The sequence below is a fragment of the Diaporthe amygdali genome (assembly GCF_026229845.1).
Source record: "Diaporthe amygdali strain CAA958 chromosome Unknown NODE_12_length_1037015_cov_66_201586, whole genome shotgun sequence".
Taxonomy (NCBI): domain Eukaryota; kingdom Fungi; phylum Ascomycota; class Sordariomycetes; order Diaporthales; family Diaporthaceae; genus Diaporthe; species Diaporthe amygdali.
In genome coordinates, this window is record NW_026517032.1 from 14,689 (window position 1) to 38,397 (window position 23,709).

Genomic DNA, 23,709 nt, shown 5'->3' on the forward strand with positions numbered 1-23,709 from the left:
AAATTGTGCAGCCCTCAAAAAAGTCCGGCCTACACAATCGAACAATATTGTAGGAGCAGCCCAATGGACTCAAACATTATCTCGTTCCCCTAGTGGCCTCCTAGCCTCGCCCTCTTCCTCAACCCATCTTCCCTTATCATCTCCAATTTTCCGCCTAAATAAGCCCAAGTCCTTCAGCAACGCATGCATATGCTCCTGCATCTCATTGTGTCGTTCCTCATGATCGTCTGAATTGTATGCCTCATCTTCGTCGCTATCCTCATAGAACGTCTCATCATCTTCCGGTGCATTCTCGTCCTCATTCTCATTCTCATCCTTTTCCTCATTTTTCCCGTCCGCTGTGCCCGGTCGGCTGTTGAGTGTGACGGGTGGGATCGGATTCTTCAGACTGTCCAATGCGAGCTTCAAGTGTAACCTGAGTGCCTCGTTCTCGGTCTGTAGGGACCGGATTTTGGTCTCGTACACTTGGCCCCTCTCTTCCATCATGCGCTGCATACTGCCCACACGGTCCTGGTACTCTTCTAGGCGTTCCTCTTGTTCCTTTGCATTCTTCTCCCTCGACCGACTCTCGGAAACTGAAAGTTGCAGGGCGCGGATCTCCTCCGCCATAGCAGCAATCTGTGCATCTCTCTCCGCACTGGAAATATGGTCTTGGTTGACCACTGCGCGCGTGCGAATCCGCTTGGCCTGGTCTGCATACCGCAGAGTGGACAGTGTCTCTTCGTAGTCAGAAGGCGCAATACAAGCTATCATGGCAGTCTTGGAATTTCCTCCCAAGGAATCCTTGAGAAGCCAGGTGAGGATCGAGTCCCGGTACGGAACAACCACGTCCTTCCCTCGACCACCCTTGCCGGAGCGCTGGGACTTGGGGTCTGCAAGTGCGGCGATGACGCGACCGAGGGTGGTCAGAGACTTGTTGATATTGCTACCTTCCCGCAGCCGCTGTCCAGTTGCCTCGGTTGCCTTGGCACGCTCGCTGCCGGCCAGATCGACGAGCCTGATGCGGCTGCTTCGCTCAGTAGTCTCGTCTGTCTCGACATCGTGGTGGATTTGCTTCAACATGATGGTGAAAACAGCATGACTGCGGCTAGACGTATCATTCATTTTCGTCGATGCCGTCGTGCGAGAATTGTCGCCCGTCTTCATATATCGCAGAATCTCGTCGATGCTGCGAACCGGCACCTCTGTCAGATCCTTGACGTAGGGGCCTTCTGTTGGTGACTCTCGAATTTTGAGATAATACGGTGCTTGATTTGGAATAACAGGAACGAGAAGATCGCGGACGTGCTCATTGTACACTTCAAAGTACGAGACACGCACGTTATAAGTGATGTTGGGAGTTTCGTTTTGCGCAGCTTCGATGCGCTCGAAGAGATCTTGACAGGTCCGAGGGATGAGTCCGGGGTGATCTGGTGTGCCCATCATCGTGTAACTCTTTCCTGAGCCGGTCTGACCGTAGGCGAAAATGCAGGTGTGGTAGCCTTCAAAGTTGTGGTCGAGAAACTCCTCGCCAAGACTGTTGTAAACATCCCCCTGTGTGGCATAGTGTGGGTCCTTGGTGTCATGGCTCCAGAACGAGCTGTCAAAAGTGAAGGTCTTCTCCTCAGTGATCTTGCGCGTCTTTGTCCGTTGGTTTGCTGGGTCATGATCATTGGGCACGAGCAGCGTTGTAGCCTGGTTGATGGGGTTCATGTCAATCAGACATTCCGCCCCACGCTCGATTTCTAAACGTTGTTGCGACGATCATTAGCAACCGCACAATCTCTAAACACCGACGAGGTGCAGGGTGAGATGTTGAAATACCTCGAGGTAGAAAGGCGCGCACGCGCACGACGACGCGCACGTTTCCACCGTTGTCCATCCTCGCGTGCAGGGGGACTGTGCCATCACGAGAGCGCAGCGACGGCGTCGAGGCGGATGAGCGGATGGTCCGCGGGTCGATCGCGGGGGATGGCATGAGGCGCGGTTCGAAAGAAATCCCAAGCAATGTCTCCGAGATGTCGTCAACCACTTCACGATATCGCTGCCTTCTTGAGGAATGCATCGGTCTGGCAGCGCATTGCGCCTGCCAACATGTGTGCTGCGGTTGCTGGTATTGATACGGATTCCGATTGGGGAAGGTGGGTCAGCTCGTTTCCCTGGCAATTCTACGTCAGCCACCCATTTTCACCTTTTCAGCTTGCACTCTGACAAGCTCCCAGCTCCTTATCGATTAGGAGCCAGCCACCCCAGCTTGTAGCTCGGGGCGTGTGGTTTACTTGGCATGCTCTTTGCTGCAATCACTACTGTCGATTCTGGGGCGTTTTTGAACACCTTGTATCTGTCGGCTAATTCAAATAGGCCGTAACTCCAAGCGCGACAGATTGAATCTTGTGTGCTTTGAAAGTGCTCCAATGCGGGTTCTTCACTGCTCAAGTCAGACTGCAAGGGTCGATTGGTGTAAATAGACCAGTGCACTTTGACTCAATCACCTTGAAATGAGTGCCATTGTTAGTTCAACGCAAGAAGCGATAGATTCGCGTTAAGTAGGAACGGCACAACAAACAGATATTTTGCAAATTAATTGAGTCGAACCGGCATGACCCAGCTTGATCAGAGGAGGACAGACAAGATAGCACACAAATTGTCAAATATGCTCACTGTAAACCTAGATTCTCTAAGCTCTTTCACGGATTGGTGTGCTGGAATAGAGCATAAAATCCAGGATTTCAAGTGGTTCCAAGGCTTTATAGACGTGTGCCACATGAATACATACGTAAATATGCTATGCCTCTGACAGAAATGAACTATCGCAAACGCATCCACAGTCTCAACGCCTTCGAAGCATCCAGATTCAACAAGCGTTGTCGCATCACTTGATACTTCAACTATCACACAAGATCAATAACCCCGTTCCGTTCATTGGAAGTCTTGTTTCAATCCTTGCTATTCCTTCCATTACATTCTCCAGTCGACAGCATGACCAAGAGATAATATAGGACTTCAAAGAGATCAATTTGAATCCTACGTGTTTCCAGATTATTTCTTGGCCTCAATCGCCTGTGCAAGCACTATAAAGCTACAGCAGCATGTAATCTTGCCAATTTCAGGTTGTTTACATGTGAGCAGCGCCACCGTGCCGCATAGGAGTCTCTAATAAGAGCTTGTTGTTGCACAAAGAGAAGAACTAGAAGGCTACGGGTCACAGGCGAAGCCGTGGCGCTTATATGGCGAGCCACAGGAGGGTACCGTAACAAGTAGCTCGACCGCCTTCAACGCTCTCCATGGTGTGAATTTCCCAACCCATATTGGAGCTCGCATCTACATAATGGAATCAATTTGCGCAACACACCGTGCTGGGTTACAGATGACAAGCCAGACAGTGCAATGACATAGAAAATAAATGGATATCTCTTTACTTGTTTTGTTTAAAAAAAGATTTAAGATCAAAAAGCCATTTGAGTCTGATTCATTTCTCAAAATGCCCCGCGGAAGGAGGTGTCTTTGTTGTCTTCGCATCGATTTGTCCGAATAAATCAGCAGATATCAGTTGACGCGCCGTTTGGGTCCACTGAAACTACGGATGTTTCTGTCACTCTAAATCATGTCTGCTAGCAAGTGGTTGACTTCAGCATAATTCGACAGTCTGGCTTTCTGTTTCGCTTCTTTGGTCTGCTTCAATATCGCCCGCCATGTCAGGTCGTCGAGAAGGCGCTGCACGACATATGAAGGCTGCCCTGCCGATTGCCGATGCAGCAAGAGATATTCGCTCAACCCAAATTATACGTAAGCATAGATGACTAGCAGTAGGCTGAACAAGGTGCAGGAGAAGATGATGATATATTGCCACAGCGTGACACTGGGCTTTGTGCTTGTGCCCAATTAAGGTTGCCTGCCACAGGCTTTCCGCGGCTGCACGCAAGAAGGGGGGGCGTTGGGCGTTTGGGCTGTTTGTGGCCTAGCTCCCGGTCCGGCGGAACGAAATTCAGTGCCAGGGATCGTCTGTCACTGGATTGTCGCCTTCGTAATTGACGCCATGCTTGAAATTTTCACCACATCCCCCGTCAACAGCGTTCTCATCGCAAACCCTGAAGCTCACTCCTGCCTCACTCACCCTGATCGTGCTACCTTTGCTCGATCATCGGCGTTTGTTGTCTACTTCGAATAACCCACCCTTCAATGCTATCGCGCTTTTTCGCGACCACCACGCGTACTATTGCCCGCATGGCTGAATCCGCCCCCTCCCCCACCGCCGGTGCTTCTGCATCCAGGTAAATATCCCACACTCATTGAGACTTCCATCGTGCATCCCAAATCTTGATGCCCAGCATGTTATTCGCGCGCGTCCGATGACTGCGCTCCGCCTCTCGAGAATCCTGAGGGTCCTCCTGCTGCGCTTAGGCGCCGCACAATCCTTCCTGCCCAGATGTACTTCAATGGCCAAATCTGCGCCATCCCGTCGCATTTTGGGTGCATGAGTAGAACTGATCAGTCTTCACACACGAATACAATCTTCACTTCCAGTTTCCTTCCTGCCATCTCTATGCTCTACGTGATGCTAGTGCCCTTGGTCTGCCCTTGGTCTTGTCAGACCTCTCATCTGCTGCTGTGAACCAAAAAAGTTAAAAATTTGCGACCAGGTCCTTCTCCGGTACCCCTGCCGCCAGGGCGACTACCATCTATGTCGGGTAGGTTATGCTCTACACATCTCGCTGGGGAGCGTCCGCTAATGTTCGTCACAGCAACCTGTCATGGGCCACTGATGACCAGGCCCTGGCCCAGACCTTTGAGCAGTTCGGCGCAATCGAGAAGGCTGTCAGTTTTGCTGCACGATGATGGAAATTTAAGCGGCGAGTGCTGACCCAACGACATAGACCGTTGTCATGAGAGACGGCAGGAGCGCTGGCTTCGGCTTCGTTGACTTCAACGATGACCAGGCCGCCAAGACCGCCATCGAGGAGATGAACAACTCTGAGTATGTCCATGCCTGAGCACTGGCTCTTTGGTCTTTCAGGGAACCCGTAACCTTTCCGCAACATATGCTAATCCGGTTTTGGATAGGCTTGATGGACGCACCATCACCGTTCAGGAGCGCGTCCAAAGATCCGGTGGCTTCGGTGGTGGCCGGGGACGCGGTGGGTACAGCCGCGGCGGGCGTGGCGGGTACAACCGTGAGGGAGGTGGTGGCTACGGCGGCCGTGACGGTGGCTATGGTGGTCGCGACGGTGGCTACGGCGGCCGCGACAACGGCTACAGCCGTGGCGACCGGGGAGACTCATACCGCGGTGGCGGACGTGGAGGCGGTTGGGGACGTGACAGTGGCCGTGACAACGGCTACTCCGGTGGAAATGGCAACCGTGAGGAGCCTTACTAAGGCGTTTATGAGGAAACAATGTGGCTCTCAAGGCATATCCAGGTGATGATGACTGACGAGCTGTTGGAAGACTGAGCTGCTTGAGTGGTTTTTGGAGGTCAATGGTTGTGATGCATTAAGCTGCTGGGCCTCGTTTGGGCTGTTACACTCTGGTTCATAACACGACTTCTTATCCATGTCTTCTACTGTCAGGTGGAAGGACTGTCACCACTTCATTCATGACACGAGGTGTAAGTTTGTTCTGAGCGACACACGATTGCGCTCAAAGGATCCGGGCTAGGTGTGCTAGCTGATATGACGGTCCTGGCGTTGCCCACTAAGGGATGTTGGGCATTGATCTCGTGGAAGCTACTCTGTAGGGCATGAACAGGCCCATTGACTTGCACCGTCCACCCTTAAGTGACAAGACAACAGACCACTGTCCAGGGTACGTTCCAATCGAGAATCGCTAGTGCATCTCCGGATACAGAGCAGCTTCGCCATTGCATTATTTGCAAGGTTACGTACATCCCTTATACTCATGCTCGTTGTTATAGACCTTGCAACAGAGTCTTCACCTCTTCTGTGGTTTCACCAGCCGAGAGTGCCACATCATTGACAACCTAAGGTGCTAGGCTCTCAAAGGTACATTGGTACCCCACTCTTTCCCTCTTAGCGCCATTTCCTGTTCAGTGGGTCTCAGCATGTGAGATGGCAGGCAGGTACAATGTAATCTTCATGCTTGCAGGCAGGTCGGCAGGGCATCCAGGCACAATGGGACACCCTTGCAGTTGCTGTCCTCACCCCAACTCATGGATTCATGCCAGTCACTGGGTGCTGGAGTGCTGCAGCAGTAGCGAGCCAGAGCTGAGCAGGCGGCCGGGGCAGAGCCAGAACCAGAGCCAGAGCCATCGCAATTCAGATCCCAATTCCCATCCCTGGGGCTAGGCGGTCTTGTCTGGCCTGGGGGTCCAGGTCTGATCGCGCGCCGCCGAAGTGAGCCAGCCGAGCACTGAATCCCTTTCTTCCACCTTTTTGACTTTTACCCCATCCACGAAACCACCTTGCGTCTCGCGGCAGGGCTCCTTGACATTCTCAGCTCTTTTACTTGCCTATTTTTGTTTTCATTTTCTACAACCAGAAAGGGGGCCGACACTCTGCCTGCTCCCTGACCTGCTGTATAGCCTTGGTTGCTGAGTTTTCTCAGCTCCAGCCAGCCAGCCAGCCAGCCCGCTCGCTCGCCCACTCCTGAAGGCAGATTTCTCCAACGTCACTGGAAACCGGGCCCAAGCAATCTCCCATTCGCCAGACGCCAGCCGCCAGGTCCCATACTCCCAAGCCTCCCTCCCTGCCTCCCTCCCTCACAGCCGTCGCGTGCCCCGACGCTCGACGCGCGACATCATCGCGACATCCCCTTCCATTCATCGATACACACATGAAAGGTGTCAACTGCTGCATTCGGAAAGCGAGTTATGATGGTTGGAGGGCGGTGGAAGTGGTGAAGATATAGCTGTCGGTTTGGACACGATGACTCGCCCCTCTAGTGCGAGCTTCGCGCAGTTCTTCCCCGCGGCTCCAAAGGCGGCTAGGGAGAGGGCGATGGAGCGCGAGAAGGCGAAACAGGAAGCCACAGAGTCGCCGTCGTCTGGCCATCTGGACAAGACCACCAATGGTCACCAAACCCCCAGCGCGCGACAAGACGATCCTGCCACCTCGAGATCCCGCCGGGACACCTCAGTATCAGATCCATCGCGAACCCCCGCTGATGATATCGACAACATCCCAAGGGATATCCCCAACACAGTTGGCTCAGAGACTTCGAATACAAGCATGGCATCCTCATTGACAAGCGGTTCCTTGCGACCCAACGGTGTTGCCGCCCCCAAGAGCTCATCATACTCTCATCTCACTCCTTTGACGACCATCGACTCGCCGTCTCCGGCCATAAATTCTCAGCAGTCTTTCAAGTCAACCCAAAACAACATTCCATATTCCGAAATGACCAACGGATCCACGATGAATCTTGATGGCGCCTGTGAGAAGCATTCCACGATGGACCAGGCCGGCCTCGTACATCGCGTACCGGCTCGAGACCCTTCACTTCGCACGCAAGTAATCAAGTCCATACATGAGCCTTCCATCGATCGGTCGTCGCGGGATAAGAAGAAGCCAAAATATAAGGAGTTTGGGTTGGTACGTACACATATATTCAACCCGGCAAGGGGGAGCGTCATCTTCTGAATTTGAAAAACCTGGCTAATAAGTTACTATGTGAACAGGAAGATGACGCTCCCCCTCCAGCCGACCCGCGACTTGCGAAAGGCAGTCGCCTCGACTACATTAATGTCGACTACCATCTTCCCAAATCTCGCATGCGGCAATCACCGTACAATGTGAAGCCGTACCCGTGGGATTCCAAGACCTCTGTTGGCCCTGGGCCTCCGACCCAACTGGTGGTATCCGGATTCAACCCCCTGATCACCTTTTCCAAGGTTGCAGCCATTTTTGCCTCATTTGGCGACGTCGCAGAGAGCAGCAACAAGATGCACCCTGAAACTGGCAGCTTCCTGGGCTTTGCTACTTTTCGGTACAAGGACTCGAAGCCAAATCGCTCACGGCCACACCCAGTCATGGCCATTGATGCTGCTAAACGCGCCGTCAGGGCGATGAACGGCAAGAAGATAGAATCTAACGTCGTACGTGTCGAATTCGATCCTGAGGGCAAGAAGAGTCGGCGCATGTTGGAAGAGGTTTTGCACAAAGAACGTGAAAGGTCGCAGCCCTTGATCACAAAAACCATACCCACGGCTCCCAGGACCACAGGATTCATCCCAGGACCGCCACCGACAGCACCAAAAGGCCCTGCTGCCTATAGACCGACACCCGAAGTCCGCCCCTTGCCCATCGCGCCGCGGGTATCGACCTTGATCGAACAAGTACCAGTTGCAAGCCAACTCAAAAGCGACCCATATATCTTCGTCGCCCACGAATTCGTCCCAGTTATGCCGACTACTATTGCGCATATGAAAAAGCGGCTTAAGAATTACCGCTGGGAGGACATTCGTGCCGACAGGCTTGGATACTACATTGTCTTTCGAGACTCATCATTCGGTCGCGCCGAAGCTGAGAAATGCCAGACGTCAGCAGATGGTACTGCGTTCTTCACATACAACCTCAATATGAAGCTGCACTTGTTCGGCGCTGAGGGCAAGCCGGCGGTGAATTCCACATCGCTGACTTATAAGCGGCGGAGTCGCAGTCCGCCGCGGCGCCCGGTCGCAATAGAACCACCGAAGCGAGACGACAAGGAGCGTGCAAGAAGGGAGGACTTAAGGGATCTGGAAGATGAGAAGCGCGAGCGAGCGAACAATTTCGATCCGGTCAAGGAAGCCGCTGAGGTCGTGCGACGAGAGATGGTCGAGCATCTCATCAAGCACATTCGTCAGAAAGTTGCTGCGCCGAGCCTGTTCAACTTCCTGGACCCTGCTAATCATGCTGCCAAACGTCGCAAGTTCGGCATCGAGGATCCAGCCGGGGCCAAAACACCTGCCTTTCTTTTCGAGGACACCGAGGAGAAGTCTCCTGCGAGCACGCCTAATTCACGGGCGGACCCGATCGAACGCCGTACTAAACATCTTGATGTCACTGCACTACCTCGGATTCGTAAGGCAAAGAAAGGTAGCCTTATCCGGAGACCTGGGTTTACCGACCCCTTTGCCCGAGAGAGACCGACCTCTCATCGGCCAGCCTTTCGTTCTCTGCACCATCGCCTGCAACATGCTGAAAGTGACGCGGAGTCTGAGGACGAAATTGAAAATCGTGACTCTTTGGCGAGAGACACTGAAGAGCCAGAGTCTCGACCTCGCAGTCGCATGAGCACTGATGATGACGCAAAGGATGACTTTGGACAATGGGGACCTGCCGAGGATGACTCAATGACCGAAGCCAGCTTGGCACAAGATGGGCCACTTCCACGTATCAAGAAGAGAAAGCTTGACCTGCAGGTAGAGACTGCTATCAAGCGCCAGAAGAAGAGTGACGAAGAGCTCTTCGGAGTGACCATTGATCACATCGAAACCGAATACCCTCTCCGGGACGCATCCGAAGACGTTCTCTTGGAAGATGCAGACTCGATGGCAGCCACTCTAGATGACTCGTCTCTGGCTACTCAGGAACCGATCTCAAAGGCTTCGAAGAAGGTTCTTACCAAGTCGAAAAAGAAATCCAAAAAGCAGATATTTGAGGAGCGCGAGGCTCTCAAACGACAACAGGAGGAGATATTTGAAGAGGAAGCCGAGCAAAAGTCCGAATCTCTTAAGCAGCCCACGCCGCCACCAGACCCAGATTTCAAGCCTACGCCGCCCCCTGAAGATCCAGACAAACCCTTACCGGATCCAGCACTGTACCCTGAGCATGTGACCAAGGCACTCGCCCTTCCTGTCGATTTCAAGCTTGACATTGAGTCTATGCGAACCGTGCTTCCTGGGGACAGTGACCGGCCCAATATTACGAAGCTGAAGAAGAAGTTCACCGTGGAAGACATTGGCGACCCACAAGCGTGGATTTGGAAACGAGACCGTATCAGGGAGCTCAATTCGTGGGACGGGTCCGGTGAGATTGTGGGCATTGGAGGCTACTACGTGCCAAACCCAACCGGCTGTGCACGCACTGCAGGCATCAAGAAAATTCTCAATTCCGAGAAATCCAAGTATTTGCCGCATCATATCAAGGTGCAGAAGGCGCGCGAGGAGCGCGAGAAAGCTGGTAAAGGTGGTAAGGTTAAGGGGGCTCTGGCTGAGGTCAGCAATACAAGAGTCGCGCCCGATCACGTCGCCTCTCAGAGCAACGCCCGCGACACACGCGCCAAACAGCGCGACCACAACTCTTCCCTTGAGAAGACTCAAAAGGTGTTTGGCCAGGCGTCAGACGTTCTGCGCTTCAACCAGCTGAAGAAGCGCAAGAAGCCCGTCAAATTTGCTCGCTCTGCCATCCATAACTGGGGCCTGTACGCCATGGAGAACATTGCCAAGGACGACATGATTATTGAATATGTCGGTGAGCAGGTGCGGCAGAAGATCGCCGATCTCCGCGAACAGCAGTACACAAAGAGCGGCATAGGCAGCAGCTACCTGTTCCGAATCGACGATGACACTGTCATTGATGCGACAAAGAAAGGCGGGATTGCGCGGTTCATCAATCATAGCTGTGCGCCGAACTGCAAGGCCAGCATCATTCGCGTGGAAGGGAGCAAAAGGATTGTCATCTACGCCGAGAGGGCCATCGCACAGAGTAAGTAAACCCCAAGCATTTAGTTGTGGCATTTGACTAACGCATTCCTTGCAGACGAGGAATTGACATACGATTACAAGTTCGACCGAGAGATGCGATCGGAGGACCGTATCCCTTGCCTGTGCGGCACGCCAGAGTGCAAGGGCTTCCTCAACTAATCCTTTACTCTTACGCAATGTCAAGATAGAAACGGCCACGGAAGGCACATTGTCTTTTCTCTTTCATTCCCAAGGAGAGAAAAACGACACGTCGCTGGTATGAGTGGCAGCATAGATGAGTTCTTGGTGTGCACGCGGAATGCTTCTCACGCGCTGGGTTGGATCCATGGTTCTCTTCTCGTTATATACCTGCATTTAGTGTTGGCCTCGCATACCGGTGGAGGGGGCAATAGAAATGACTCTGGGGGCCCGCGGAAGGAGTTGCCTCGGGGAGGGGCGGGGCTGTAGGAAGTGCTGAGGATGGAGAGGGAACAAATTGGGCTTTCAGATGGAGTACGTCAAACCTTGACCTCACCCAGGGAAGCTAGGACGCCGCACAGGAGAACGGAAAGGGTTTCCACTCTGAACTCTTAGCCAACCCATAGAATAATGAGGGCGAGAAGGGGAGAACGAGCTACAGGTACCCTCACCAAGAGGTCCTGTGCTGAAAAGATAATGTGGACAATTAAACAAGCTGCATGTCTCACAGGCCTACTTCCTGCTTTCCGCACTTCACTCTGGGCAGCCAACAGTGATTATCGACGGTGGGCAGTGTGATGTCAATACACAAATCAACAATGCGGCTGCTATTCGACGTGCTTGAAGTCTCAGCTAACATATGCTGGTTGGTACGCTCTCATGGCAAGACCGGGACTCGGGACTCGCAGCCAGACCCTTCTCAGAAAGTCCTGATGGTGAGAACCCAGAGCCTGACGTTTACTGCTCATCCTGCAGTCGTACCTCAATAATAATCGCTTCACTGCGACAAAACATGCCATGTACTCGGCCTTGGGTATCCCTATGAATTCGTGGCCTTCATTCCTGAAAAGGACTCCTTCCCCCCCCACCCGGGATGCCCAAGCCCACCACCCTGACCATAACCTTCCAAAAACGCCGTCATGACCCTTAAAAAGGAAAAACGGAGTGATCACGGGCTCAACTCCAGCTGGAAATCATCCTCATCGTGCTCGGTTGCGCCAAACAGATCATCATCTCCGTTGGCATCGACCTTCCCAAAAAGACCACCATCGTCATCTTCATCAAGCTTGGGGGTCACATCAAAGATGGAGACGAACTCGGGCTTCGATATCGCATTATCCTTCGCGTAGGACTCCGGCGTGACGGTTGCGTCACTAGCCGAGCTCGCCGTCCTGGAGAAGACGCGCGAAGTTGCTTCGGACCTGCTCCGCACGTGCTCTTGACCATGAGCGGTGCCATTGTGGAGGGCTGAGGAGGCGCTGCGGCCTTTGCTGTAGCCAAGAGTGCTTCTAGAGGCAGCGAGGCCTGCCGTTGAAGATGGCTTGGGCCTGGAGGTCACCGCTGCTGATGGCGGCGCCGGCCTGGCCCTAGTGGGTTGCATGAAGCTCGGCAACTTGCTCGCGTTGGTAGCTGAGGCCGATTGGGCAGCCAGGGGCTTTCGCTGGAGATTCGTCATGGACGTCTTGCCCGCCATGCCCAATGCCGAAGCTGCCCGTCGTGAAGTAACGGTTGATGGGGCTCTTGTCATAGCTCCAGGACGGACAATGGTTTTGTCCGTCGCCTCTGGATCCTTCGCAGGCACTATCTTCCTCTTCTTGGGTGACTCCAATAGTCCCAAGTCCCACTTGAAGCCCTGCTCCATGTCCTCCTTGATCTTTGCCTCGGCATCCTTGTGACGCCTCACCCTAGCGGCCTCCATCTCTCTGTCGAGCCTTGTCATACCATTCTCGTCCTTCCGATTATGATAGTACTCGAAGTGCCCCTTGAGGCGGTTCTGAGGCTTGATGCCATCGAAGGTCAGGACGCCGTCTGGCCAGACATCGGACTCATACGGAAGGGGCTCAGGAGGGGGCGGATTGGTGTCGGGTTCCGTGGACAACGGATCAGAGGCAATGTCTTGAAGGATATGTAGCTTGGATGCGTCCGCTTTGGAGCCTGTGGGCTTAAGACGAGAGACAGTGGTGGGTTTGAGTTGGCTTTTCTCGATATCACTGATGGCAGGGGTCTTGCCGACGGCTTGCTGTCTCGCCTTGGTATTGGTTGTCTTGTCTCCTAGCACAGGCCGTTCTGTCCGCGGTTCTGCTCAAGTTTTGTGAGCGCTTGAATTGGGATCGAGCATAAGACCTGCTTTGACTGTTGAGAAGTTTGCTTACCTGCAGGTGTCTGCCACTGTGCCCGGTCTCCCTTGGTCTTGTTTGCCAGCACGCTCTTCCCCCCAAGGCCACGCACTGCGTTCTCATCATTAAGGGGAATCTTCAGCGGTGTCTTGGGATATCGGGCTCCAGGAGTCTTTGGCTGAAGGGCTCTGACTGTGGCTTGCTGCTTGGTGGCAGCATTGGCCTGGTGGATGGAGACCAGATTCTCTTGGTCTTGGTGTGCTCTCAGCATGGTGATTGACGTGCAAGGCGCGCTGCACCAGGGAAATTGGTAATCTCAAGATTCACAGCCCTTTAATTAGTTGTCCTCTGAACTCGCGCTGTTTCCGTAGGTGATAATTCCGATGGTTGAAGAATACGATGCACAGTGTGCTTTGTGTGTGAAAGGCGAAGGTTGGAACTCTGAATCATATTGGAATGGCAAAGCTGGGGATGTTGACCATGTTGTCACAGCAACATGGAAGCAGGCCGCGTTCTATGATTACATACTCAAATACTGTGGTGCCACATGGACCCCTGGAACTTGGGAAGGGTGGCAGCAACAGACGACAGGCGGCATTTGGTTGGGGTCACAGGCCACGGCAGCACAGGAATGAACAGGCAAGGTGGGCGGGCAATGAAGATCCCTGTTCATGAGGGGGCCCAGGCATGGGTAGGTACTTGCGCAGGGTACTCAAAGAGGTGGGTGGTCTTCTCCGTAATGAAGAGAAAGAAGCCCCCTAGAAGGCCAGCGAATCGGCCAGGGGGATTACAGAGGGGCAGCTGTCAGTACTATTTCAGACCTCCACCAGACCTCCTCCCAGACCAGTCTGTCACCTTGCCGTGCTACTAATACCCAACTGTCCTGTCGCCAACCTCCTTTCTTCTGCTCCTGTGTCCATTCCATCGACTGTGCTCGCCTCTGCCTTCCTACATTTTTAGTCTATCGAATTTGCTGAACTCTTCACCATGGATCGCATCAAGGAGGTAAGTGTGACCAGCTGTTGAAAGGGGGGGAGGGTCGGGAGGCTCCTGCTGTCGGTGCCGTCATGTCTGTGTCTGTATCTGTGTCTGTCGTTGTTGCTTGGTGTTGGTGTGTCACCTCTGCTGCCCCTCCATTGTTGGATTCACTCGTGGTATGCCGGCGTCCGTTTCACTGCAGGTTTGACTGCATCGCCGTGACAAAGGCCTGAGGCAGCATAGCAAACATCTCGAAGCCAGCAACACGCAACACGCAACCTACCTTGACTTGGCCTATCACCGCACCAGAACACCCCCTGACACCTTCCTACACCCTAAACACACAGTGTCAATCAAAAAAAAAAACCGCCAAGATGTCGATACTGAGTTCCGTTACGCAGAAAATGAACCAGCTCCGCCTGGAGGCCGACGATTCCGCCGCTAAGGTCGAGGAGCTTCAATCCAAGGTCAAGACGCTCGAGCAGGAGAACCTGTCCAAGGAGCAGGACATCACTTCCCTGCAGCACAAGAACGGCCTGCTCGAGGGCGAGGTCGAGAAGCTCGAGACTGCCATCAAGGACTTCAAGAAGGCCGCCGAGGACGGCACCCAGCACTCCACCACCAACGAGAGTCTCACCCGCCGCCTCCAGCTGCTCGAGGAGGAGGCCGAGGAGGCCGACAAGACGCTTCGCGAGGCCAACGAGAAGTGGGTAGCCCAGTACTACACATTCAAGTCACACGATTATCTGACTTGGAGGTGCTTGCCACATTGCCTTTTTCCTTTACTTCCTGCCCATCCTGTCCCCGCTTGATTGCGATCCAGACTTGTGTTCCTACAAACAAACGCTGACCTCTGTTTTTCACTGTTCACCAGGCTTCGACAAACCGATGTCAAGGCGGGCCACTTCGAGCGAAAAGTCCAGGCCCTCGAGTCCGAGCGAGACCAGTGGGAGTCCAAGTACGAGGAGATGGCCAAGAAGTACGCAGACATCAAGAAGGAGCTGGAGGAGTTCCAGGCCGAGATCGGCAACATCTAAGCTGCGTTGGGAGGAGGAGATTATCAGTACAGCTACCTTTGCGAAATGTTTGCTGCGAAGTTGTAACGAGTCTCTGGTCTGCGCGGACAGAACAAGGGCCCGCCATTGCAACCGCACATTATCAATGCACCCGAGTGAAGGATGCAGCATTCTTGCGTTTAGGAGAGGTGTTCTCATGGATGCACTTTAGACAACGGTTGGACTTGATCACAGCACATTGCTTCGGTAATTGAATTTGTTGATGCTTCGACAATCAGAAACGTTCGTGACTTGGGTATCAAAACTGCGTCGTCCGGGATTCCGAGATTCAAGACCGCTCTTGGACATACTCTAATCTCTTGACTTTCTCGCCCTGTTCTTCTTGTCCGCCAGCTGCCTGACGACCTTGGTCTCGTATCTGAATTTCTTCTTTTTCTTCTTGGGCAGGCCTTTTCTGCCTTCGTTCGTTGTAGCGTCCTTTGCGTTCTTAGACTCCTTGTCTTCCTGTGTACTGCCTTCGTCGTCGTCTCCGTGCACAGCCTCCAGTTCGGCTTTGTTATGCAGACCGTCCCTGTCCACGCTGACCGCCTCCACCTTGACAGTCGTGTAGAGATCCTCATCGATGTACTCCTCTTCGTGGTCCACGGCCTCCAGGGCTGGCGCTTGCGGGGCCTCGTCGAACCCCTCCCACTCGTCTCCATCCTTATCAGAGCCACCGTTCTCCGACCCTTCTTGATCCGAGCCCAAGCCAGCCACTTGCGACCCCTTCATGATGGCCTCTATGTTCTTGACATGCTCCTCAACTTGCTTCTTCCTGTCTTCGCGTAGCTGTACCAATGATGCTCCTTGTCAGCGCCAGTCCACGCTCCAGATTCCATATCAATGAGAGAGGGCCAGAGCTCACCTGTTTGCGGAACTCAATCTTCTCCTCCCTCGCCCTCTTGGCAGCCTCCTCCTGCGCATGCTTTTGCCTCTGAACCTTCCTCTTGTGGAACCCAGTCAGGTATTCTTGCCTTGCGCTGTTGTCGAATGTGACCTCCTCAACAGCGTGCGTTGCCTTGCGCTTCTTGGAGTGCGTGGGAAGTATTGGCTTTTTCGGGCGTGGTTTGGCGAACATATTGGCAGTGAGGATAGCTTGAACAAGTTGTTGTAAGTGAACGCGTCTGGAGGTGAAATATGCAACTCGGGAAATTTTACTTTTTGGAATGCGCTGGACCCCTGGACATTAGCTGCAGAGCCGCCTGTATTTTAGTGACGTGATGCGCTAACTTTGGATATCCTCGACTGGGATGCTGCGTGCCGGTGAGCGCGGCTCCCAGTTGCAGCTTGCTGGGCGGATCTTGCCGACGGCAACCTGAATCGAAGGAGCTGCTGCCACGAGCTTCTCCATCATCATCATCACTTGTGCATCTGGCTGTTCTCTGATATCCACGAGCCATACGCTGCGCTGTCCTCACCAAAATCACTTGTTCGGTTGCCGCTTCAGACACAATGCGTTTTTCGACGACGACAGCCAGCCTGCTGGCTTCAACAGCCGCCGCCTTTAGCGACTCTTCGCCCCTTGTCCTATTCTCTACATCCAAGTACACACGCGGCCCCTAATTACGACGCTTCTCGTTCATATGTGCTGATCAGCTCTACTATTAGGCTTTCAATCCCATCTGGCGAGACTTCCCAGCTCCAATCGACATCCCGAGCTCTGCACACGACCCATGACATCCTGTCCAGCTGTCCGACGAGCCGCTACGTACTCATCAGCCAACCCAATGTGCATGCTTCGGATCTGCGCAACCCGCAATCTGGAGTATGCCACTCGGCAAACCTGTGCTCTGCAGTGGATGGAGAGGACGTAAAAGGTCGCTACGATGTTGCTGAGGTCATTGGGGATGATATCAGCCTCGACGGGCTGAGCAACTACATCAAGGCCGCCTGTGCGGAAGCAGGAAAGAAGGATGGGTTGAGTGTCAACGAGCACCGGCTGGAGGCTCTGCCCACGCAGAAAGGTGGTGCCAGAGCCACGAAGCTTGCTGAGAATGGTGTGCACCTCCTTTCACCTAAGAGATTGGCAATGAGACTAACCAGAGAGCAGACGTCGAGATCGGTGATATCCTCTCCGGCGCCCAAGCCAGTGGTGACGACTACACAGTGATCTACTTCTCATCCCCTCACTCACCCGCTGTCTACGAGTCCGAATACGTCGAGTCGGATGCCATCCAGATGGAGCTGAAGAGGCGGACGGCCGAGGTCATCGAGCCCAGGGCGGGCAACGCGAACGACTCTTCTGCGCCATTGTTCGTCAAGTACCAGTTCTTCACCCCGGGCATCTTCATGGGCCTAGTGGGTACGATCATCATGCTGGCTATTCTCTACGTTGGACTGTCGGCTGTGTCAAGTCTGGAGGTCTCGTATGGCGCTTTTGACAAGGAGAACGGTCCGGCCGCGCAGAAGAAGAACTGAATCAAACGGCTGGAGACATCAGTTTGCATGAGCAGCTTGAGGTTGTGATGTGGGGGATGTGTTGGGTGTTTTGTTAGCATAGTGCTGTATCACCTCAGGAGTTTTCTTTTGCTTTTTGGGCAGGTTCAATAGGTTTCCTCGTAGATATGGAATGGCACCGAGGAGTTCAGAGATCACTCGCTTTACAATGCTTCCGCTTCGTGACCCTACTAAATGCTCTCTGCCCCTGTGTGGTGGTCACCTGTGCTCAAGGTCTTTCCTCGTGATTTTGGTGCCGAGGTTCAAATGTTGGTATTTTCCCTTTCCTGAACGCCATGCCAACCCATGCGAAACCTGTTGTCTTCGTCTTCCAGCCTCAATATGCTAGCCTGTTCAGAGTCTGTTGCGGGCCCAAGACTGTGATGCATCCCGCCAAACTGTCGAGCAAGCTCCCTCTGTAGCCCACCAGTCTATTCTATCAAAGACGCCAATCCTCCGTCCCTCGTAGATCTGAAGACCCTCCACACTGGCCGTCACCACTTCTGTCTTGCTAAGACTCTAGACCAAATGAGAAGGCAGCAAAAAGTTGGCTATCCCCTCCCGCACGTGGTACTCGTGCCCGCAGTGCCCGCAGACGAGCTTTCCCTCCATCATCTGCGTCTCCACGAGGAGCGAGTGCAGCTCCTTGAGCATCGCCTCATTGCTCTCAAGGTCCTCTGCGGAGGGCGGCTCTGCAGGGAGCTCTGGGAAGCCCAGCTTTTCATCGCACACGGAGGTCAGTCTTCAGCTCACATGCTGTGTGGGGCTGGAATGAGTCTTTTGAATCAAATGAGAAAATAGTCACCTCAGTTGATGTGGTCTTGAGCGCCGCCCAATCAAGGCGGGGCAGGACGTTGATGAGAAACTGCGGGTTGAGCTCGATCTCGTCCTGTGCAAGCTCGGCGTCCTTGGGGTGCAGCGGAAATGACGCCGACGACGACTTGCAGGTCTTGACCGCGCAGGTCAGGAAATTTATGCTAAGTACCTTCATCTTGGCAACAATGACTTATTTAATGAGTGATGGGCGATGTCGATGTCGAAGCTTCACATGAAAATTTACAGTCGGTCTTTTGCAAGTGGGGCACGTGACGGTGCCTGTACTATAAATGCCTGATCGAGCTGTTGGATAGGTGCTTGCACCGCAAAAAAGAGCCCAACGTATCATATTCACAACGCCTGCGCATGCGACAACTACTTTAAATCACTGTACGTGTACCTTCCCATTTCTCGGGTATGTTGAGGACTTTACGCCATCGTCTTCTCGTAGCCGACACCTCTTGGGTCCCTCTTCCTCGAGATGCGCACATACAGAGCAACGCAGCCAACAATGACTCCAAATAGTGCGCCCTTCTGGATATAGGACCACTCTCCGTGGGCAGCGGTGCCGTCTGCCTGTTGCTGGACTTCTTGTTGGATTTCCTCGGCCGGTTCTCCCTCGGTGAAGCCGGCAGCCCAGTCGGCGCCTCCGTAGATTGGCTCTGCAAGGCGGGCAAACAAGGCGAATCAGTAAATACACGAATGACATATGCGCGGGCACTTAAGACGTTGTGACAGGGACCTGATCGCACTTGGATTGATTTTCTAGGAACATGTGTGTGTATTTCTAGGTGTGCAATTGGTGTTGTCGGTGCAGATACGGTGGTAAGCGGCCACTTTAGAGCTCCACGTGAATACCTTCTTCTGGAACCGGCAACTCTCCGCTCTTGGCGATCTTCACCGTCTCCTTGGGCTTGTCGCCAGGGTTCTTCTCAACATTCTCGATCTTCTCGACAATGTCGTAGCCCTCGAGGACCTCGCCGAAGACGACGTGCTTGCCATCCAACCAGCTGCGTACACTCCATGTCAGCTTAAGAGCCCGGGGGTGCCATAGGTGGGGATTGATTCTTACCCAGTGATGGCGGTGGTGATGAAGAACTGCGAGCCGTTGGTGTCCTTTCCAGCGTTGGCCATGGACAGGAGACCCTTCTTGGTGTGCTTAAGCTTGAAGTTCTCGTCGGGGAAGCGGTCGCCGTAGACTGTTCGTTAATGACATTGGTCAGTCTCTCGCCTCCACCTATCAATTCATCGCCCATCGGCCAACATATCTACTTCCATGATCATGATTACTTACTTGACTTGCCACCAGTGCCGTCTCCCTTGGTGAAGTCACCACCCTGGATCATGAAGTTCTTGATAACACGGTGGAAGTTGGAACCTTCGTAGCCGAAGCCCTTCTCGCCGGTGGCGAGAGCACGGAAGTTCTCAGTGGTCTTGGGGACCGTCTTGCCATACAGGCCCAGAACAACGCGACCGAGGTCCTCGTCGCCGTGCTTGATGTCAAAGTAGACCTTGTGGGTGATCTTGGGGCCCTTGGCAGCGGCGACGGTGGAGCTGAACAGCAGCATCGAAATGCCGACAAGCAGCGCCGCCGAGACTATAAGTCGCCTCAGATTGAACATCTTGACTGTTGTGTTCAGGGAGGGTGTCAATTGATAGGGAAAGGAGATGGAATTGAGGTCCAGGAGTAGAGTTGACAAGAGATCCGGATCTCAATTGACAGCTTTATGGGGGCTGGCAAGCGGCATACGGGGAGAGACACGTTTCAACTGGATGGACTTGGAGTTGGGGTCGAACCAAGCACATGCCGGCTGAAGCTGCAGATGTAACTCTCCCACGGTGACCCCCCCAGAGCCTCCTTCCCCACCACTCAGGGACCTTGGAAGCTTGAACTCAGGGGGCACCAGCCATCCTTAGCGTCGTGGGGCGTGGAGCTTACGCCCGCGCGGCCCCATAGGCACCTGCAGCTGTGTTGCTGATTACCCGTCCGCCAGAAATAGGGAAGCCAGCAATCGTCATATCCAACTATTGAACAATCGCAGTTTTACTCACAACGGCTCCCACACCCTACGAACGCATACACAGAACAACTCACAGGTGTATGAGGGCTCGATGCTTCAGCTGACGGTCTTTCAAAGGCCAGACCTTCTCTGCCCATCATGATGTCCTCAACGAACGAGGAGGACCCCTTCCTCCAGGTCCAGCAGTACGGCCCCTGACCGCGTCCGCGACCACCACGCCCAGGTACTGACAGTGATCGCTAGAGATGTCCTCGCCCAGATGGAACAGACGCGGCCCCTCTTCACGTCCTACCTGCGCATCCGCTCCCTGACCACCACCCAGACCTCCCCGGAACTGGCCTCCGCGCGCTCCGACCTCGAATCCGCGCTCGAGTCCCTGGCAGAAGACCTCGCCGACCTCGTCGAGTCCGTGAAGGCCGTCGAGGCCAACCCGGCGCAGTTCGGCCTCACGGCTCACGAGGTCCAGCGGCGCAAGCGGCTGGTGCAGGAGATCGGCGGCGAGGTCGAGGACATGCGCGACGAGCTCAGGAAACACATCTCCTCGTCCACCCCCAGGCGCAGCGGTGCGGGCGGCGCGGGCGGTGATCTGCCCGACCCGAATGCGTTCGCCATAGCGGATGGCGAGTCCGGGGAAGGGGACGAGGACTACGCGGCCGAGTTCGAGCAGAGGCAACAACAGGCCATGATGCGCGAGCAGGACGAGCACCTGGACGGCGTGTTCCAGACCGTGGGCAACTTGAGGAGGATGGCAGACGACATGGGCCGGGAGATGGAGGAGCAGATGGAGATGCTGGAGGTAACGGACACGCTGGCAGACCGCGTGGGCGGGAGGCTGCAGACGGGCATGGAGAAGATGAAGTATGTCATAAGGCATAACGAAGACCGGCTAAGTAGCTGGTGTATTGGCCTTCTGATCATGGTTTTGTGTATTTTGTTGGTTTTACTCTTGATTTTATGAGCGTTGGCGCAAGTCTGGTGTCTGGTGCAAAGGAAAGAGAGGATCGAGATGGATCCGTGATATCAATTGCTTGGATACGTAAGAAATAATGAGTCTAACAAATTCCAAATGCTCTTTTGAGTGATCCAGTCATATTCTTCAAGATGTTGCTTTGATCAAGGATCTGAGGCAACATGCTCAGCATCTAGAATCTATCTTCCATCCCATCTTCGGCATGTGATACTTGCCATTCACGCCAGGTTCAATCCAACTTTGGTCTTCAGCAGTTCTGCATGCACTGCCAGAGACTGTACCGCGTTGTTTTTCAAGCCTGCAGCCGTCGCCGCCGCAGGGAAGTCCACAAGTGCTAGTCGCAGTGCTGCGATAGCTGCCGATCCGTAAAACTGCAGGAATCTCGCCTCATGATGGTCAATCATGGACCTCAAGACAACGCACTGCGTCACTGACATCTGTTGGGGCGGCGTGTTGACTATTTTGGCCATCGACTCCCAGTAGTGCGTCATGGGGTACGGATTCTGCTTCTTTGTTTTTGAAAAGTCTCTCAAGGCAATCGCTGCGTATCCTGCGGCGAGCCCAGTCATCCTGTCCATGTGCTCGGCTTCAGGGACCCAAGCGGTCCCTCTGCGCTTCCATCCCACGAGATCTCTTCCTGCGTCCGTCTTCTCGGATCCTCTAGCGCCAATGAGTACTGGGCAGACAACGTAAATCTTTGCCATGAGTATATCAATAAGTGGCTGTCCCCGCCATTGGAAGGTTGGATCTGAAAATATGGCAGCGGCGCAAACTCCGATTGGGTCCGCGGTCTTCGTGTTCGTCGCAGCTTCATTAATAAACTGGTTGATGATGGCCTTGGCCAAGTGGTTGAGGAGGAATAAAAATAGTAATGGCAGCTCAGCATTATGCATAGCGCCCTCAACAGGCTGTCGTGGAGAAAACACTACCAGGCTGGGATCGACCATCGGGCTGCCGACCTCATTTGCTAGTGCTTCTTTGAGGATTTTGGTAACCTTTTGCATCTGTGTATATTGTCAGTCGGCTTCCGAAGAATGTGTGGGACATTTACTCACGACTACTTTATTGCCATCCTTGTCGAGTGACAGTTGGCCAATGACCTTCCGAAGTTCTCTCCGGAGATCTCCAGATCTCGATTTCAGAGCTTTGTTCTGCGAGGCTTGCGAGGCCATGGCTGCACGGAGTTGTTTGAGACTTTTGTGGATTTCAGTGGCGCGCTGCCGCTTCGCATCGTGAGGCGCGGGCGTGGGTGTAGGCGCGGTCGTGGTCTTAGGCGCGGGCGCAGGAGTGGGACTTGGAGCGGCAAAGGCATTGGAAATCGGTGGTTTGAGCGTCGCGCTGCCATTGACTGTCGCAGCAACGGCTCTTCCTTGTGCCAGCGGTTGCAGTGAAGATTGAGGGGATGGGCTTGGCTTCGCTGGCGCCGCAGGAGCCTGCTGAGCGGTCGTAGATGCTGAGGGAACCGAGGCTTGAGGTTGTGAGGCTGTAGGTTGCTGCTCAATTTTAGGTGTCGGGAGAGGTGGTAGTGGTGGAATCTTCTTTGCAGCAATCTCTCTTAACCGTTCCTGCTCCTCGCGCGCGGCCTGCTCTGCGCGCAATCGTGCTTCCTCGGCCTTGATCTTCTCTTGCGCAGCTAAAGCGTTCGCTTCCTCCACCCTCGCTCGTTCTCGTTGTTGCCGCGCTTGCTCAAGCAACTGCTCCCTTTGCAGGTTCTGCTCGTGAACGTAGAGGGTGTGAATCCTTGCAGAACCAATGCGTTAGCAGGCATTGACCACATCACCAGCGAGGGCTGCGAAACAGCTGGAACGGTGTTCTCTATACTCACGCTTTTGCGCGAATCCTGTCATGCTCGGCGGCGGCAGCGGCGAGGGCATCTTTGTGGTTGGTCTCAGAGTTGCGGTCGGGGCTGAGGAAGTCTGCTACCGACGAGCTGGCAGGGCTCGGGGTGGGCGGGTTCGCGCGCGGATATCGCGACGTTCGAGTCGCAGGCGACGGTGTTGTCATCTTGACTGCATGACGAGGAAGGCGGCAGCGGGCGATCGTTATTGCTATCGGGGTTGTTTGGCAGATTGAAGCTTCCTCGACAGGGTCAAGTCAAATTGTATATGGGACTCCAAGGTTGACTTGACGCGACGGGTGAGGAAACTCGATCAAGGGACGGCAGAGGGCGCAAGTCAGGGTCAGGCAAGTTCCTTGTACTGCATTGCATGCACGCATGTAAGTGGCAGAGGTGGGTCTAAGCTCTGCCGATTCTGCGGGCAGAAAGCGCGACCGCCCGCGCCCCACCTTCTCGGGCGGTATCTCAGGTCTCTCCACGATGGACTGTTGTGGTGCGGACAATACATACGGCTACTGTTAGCACAATACGACGGTATCTACCGGGCGACTGCCCGCGTCCAGGATGGGCCTGCGACAAGCAGCGACAGCGAAGTTAGTGACACCCATACACCCGAGCTCCAGGTCCCAACTGGCCAGAGGCAGACGCGAGGTTACGTATTGGCAGTTGGGCCTGTTGTGCT

General features: G+C 54.1%; 11 protein-coding genes across 11 annotated transcripts; 5 read left to right on the top strand and 6 right to left on the bottom strand.

Annotated features, from left to right (window-relative positions):
* Positions 1–69: 69 nt before the first annotated feature.
* On the bottom strand, positions 70–1,957 carry J7T55_001754 (kinesin-II 95 kDa subunit; the record flags this gene model as incomplete). The annotated part of the gene is made up of 2 exons (XM_053142650.1): positions 70–1,724; positions 1,804–1,957. 2 exons carry the CDS (start codon positions 1,955–1,957, stop codon positions 70–72), a joined length of 1,809 nt encoding a protein of 602 aa, XP_052994208.1.
* Positions 1,958–4,203: 2,246 nt separating this feature from the next.
* Positions 4,204–5,353, top strand: J7T55_001755 (uncharacterized protein; the record flags this gene model as incomplete). Its single annotated transcript, XM_053142651.1, has 4 exons — positions 4,204–4,250; positions 4,722–4,794; positions 4,854–4,954; positions 5,041–5,353. The coding sequence occupies 4 exons, from the start codon at positions 4,204–4,206 to the stop codon at positions 5,351–5,353; spliced, it is 534 nt and encodes a 177-aa protein (XP_052994209.1).
* Positions 5,354–6,859: 1,506 nt separating this feature from the next.
* Positions 6,860–10,779, top strand: J7T55_001756 (uncharacterized protein; the record flags this gene model as incomplete). Its single annotated transcript, XM_053142652.1, has 3 exons — positions 6,860–7,525; positions 7,612–10,621; positions 10,676–10,779. The coding sequence occupies 3 exons, from the start codon at positions 6,860–6,862 to the stop codon at positions 10,777–10,779; spliced, it is 3,780 nt and encodes a 1,259-aa protein (XP_052994210.1).
* A 967-nt stretch (positions 10,780–11,746) lies between these two features.
* Positions 11,747–13,185, bottom strand: J7T55_001757 (uncharacterized protein; the record flags this gene model as incomplete). Its single annotated transcript, XM_053142653.1, has 2 exons — positions 11,747–12,876; positions 12,951–13,185. The coding sequence occupies 2 exons, from the start codon at positions 13,183–13,185 to the stop codon at positions 11,747–11,749; spliced, it is 1,365 nt and encodes a 454-aa protein (XP_052994211.1).
* Positions 13,186–13,901: 716 nt separating this feature from the next.
* On the top strand, positions 13,902–14,929 carry J7T55_001758 (ctin lateral binding protein; the record flags this gene model as incomplete). The annotated part of the gene is made up of 3 exons (XM_053142654.1): positions 13,902–13,919; positions 14,294–14,649; positions 14,767–14,929. The coding sequence occupies 3 exons, from the start codon at positions 13,902–13,904 to the stop codon at positions 14,927–14,929; spliced, it is 537 nt and encodes a 178-aa protein (XP_052994212.1).
* A 330-nt stretch (positions 14,930–15,259) lies between these two features.
* J7T55_001759 (rrna processing protein rrp17) lies at positions 15,260–16,304 on the bottom strand (the record flags this gene model as incomplete). The annotated part of the gene is made up of 3 exons (XM_053142655.1): positions 15,260–15,736; positions 15,813–16,042; positions 16,178–16,304. The coding sequence occupies 3 exons, from the start codon at positions 16,302–16,304 to the stop codon at positions 15,260–15,262; spliced, it is 834 nt and encodes a 277-aa protein (XP_052994213.1).
* Positions 16,305–16,399: 95 nt separating this feature from the next.
* Positions 16,400–17,365, top strand: J7T55_001760 (protein big1; the record flags this gene model as incomplete). Its single annotated transcript, XM_053142656.1, has 3 exons — positions 16,400–16,491; positions 16,556–16,944; positions 16,998–17,365. 3 exons carry the CDS (start codon positions 16,400–16,402, stop codon positions 17,363–17,365), a joined length of 849 nt encoding a protein of 282 aa, XP_052994214.1.
* Positions 17,366–17,902: 537 nt separating this feature from the next.
* Positions 17,903–18,374, bottom strand: J7T55_001761 (uncharacterized protein; the record flags this gene model as incomplete). Its single annotated transcript, XM_053142657.1, has 2 exons — positions 17,903–18,100; positions 18,189–18,374. 2 exons carry the CDS (start codon positions 18,372–18,374, stop codon positions 17,903–17,905), a joined length of 384 nt encoding a protein of 127 aa, XP_052994215.1.
* Positions 18,375–18,628: 254 nt separating this feature from the next.
* On the bottom strand, positions 18,629–19,821 carry J7T55_001762 (peptidyl-prolyl cis-trans isomerase b; the record flags this gene model as incomplete). The annotated part of the gene is made up of 4 exons (XM_053142659.1): positions 18,629–18,861; positions 19,058–19,209; positions 19,272–19,398; positions 19,494–19,821. The coding sequence occupies 4 exons, from the start codon at positions 19,819–19,821 to the stop codon at positions 18,629–18,631; spliced, it is 840 nt and encodes a 279-aa protein (XP_052994216.1).
* Positions 19,822–20,358: 537 nt separating this feature from the next.
* On the top strand, positions 20,359–21,398 carry J7T55_001763 (syntaxin 6; the record flags this gene model as incomplete). Its single annotated transcript, XM_053142660.1, has 3 exons — positions 20,359–20,405; positions 20,464–21,078; positions 21,308–21,398. The coding sequence occupies 3 exons, from the start codon at positions 20,359–20,361 to the stop codon at positions 21,396–21,398; spliced, it is 753 nt and encodes a 250-aa protein (XP_052994217.1).
* A 10-nt stretch (positions 21,399–21,408) lies between these two features.
* On the bottom strand, positions 21,409–23,194 carry J7T55_001764 (GLE1-like protein; the record flags this gene model as incomplete). The annotated part of the gene is made up of 3 exons (XM_053142661.1): positions 21,409–22,194; positions 22,246–22,930; positions 23,016–23,194. 3 exons carry the CDS (start codon positions 23,192–23,194, stop codon positions 21,409–21,411), a joined length of 1,650 nt encoding a protein of 549 aa, XP_052994218.1.
* Between the last annotated feature and the right edge of the window lie 515 nt (positions 23,195–23,709).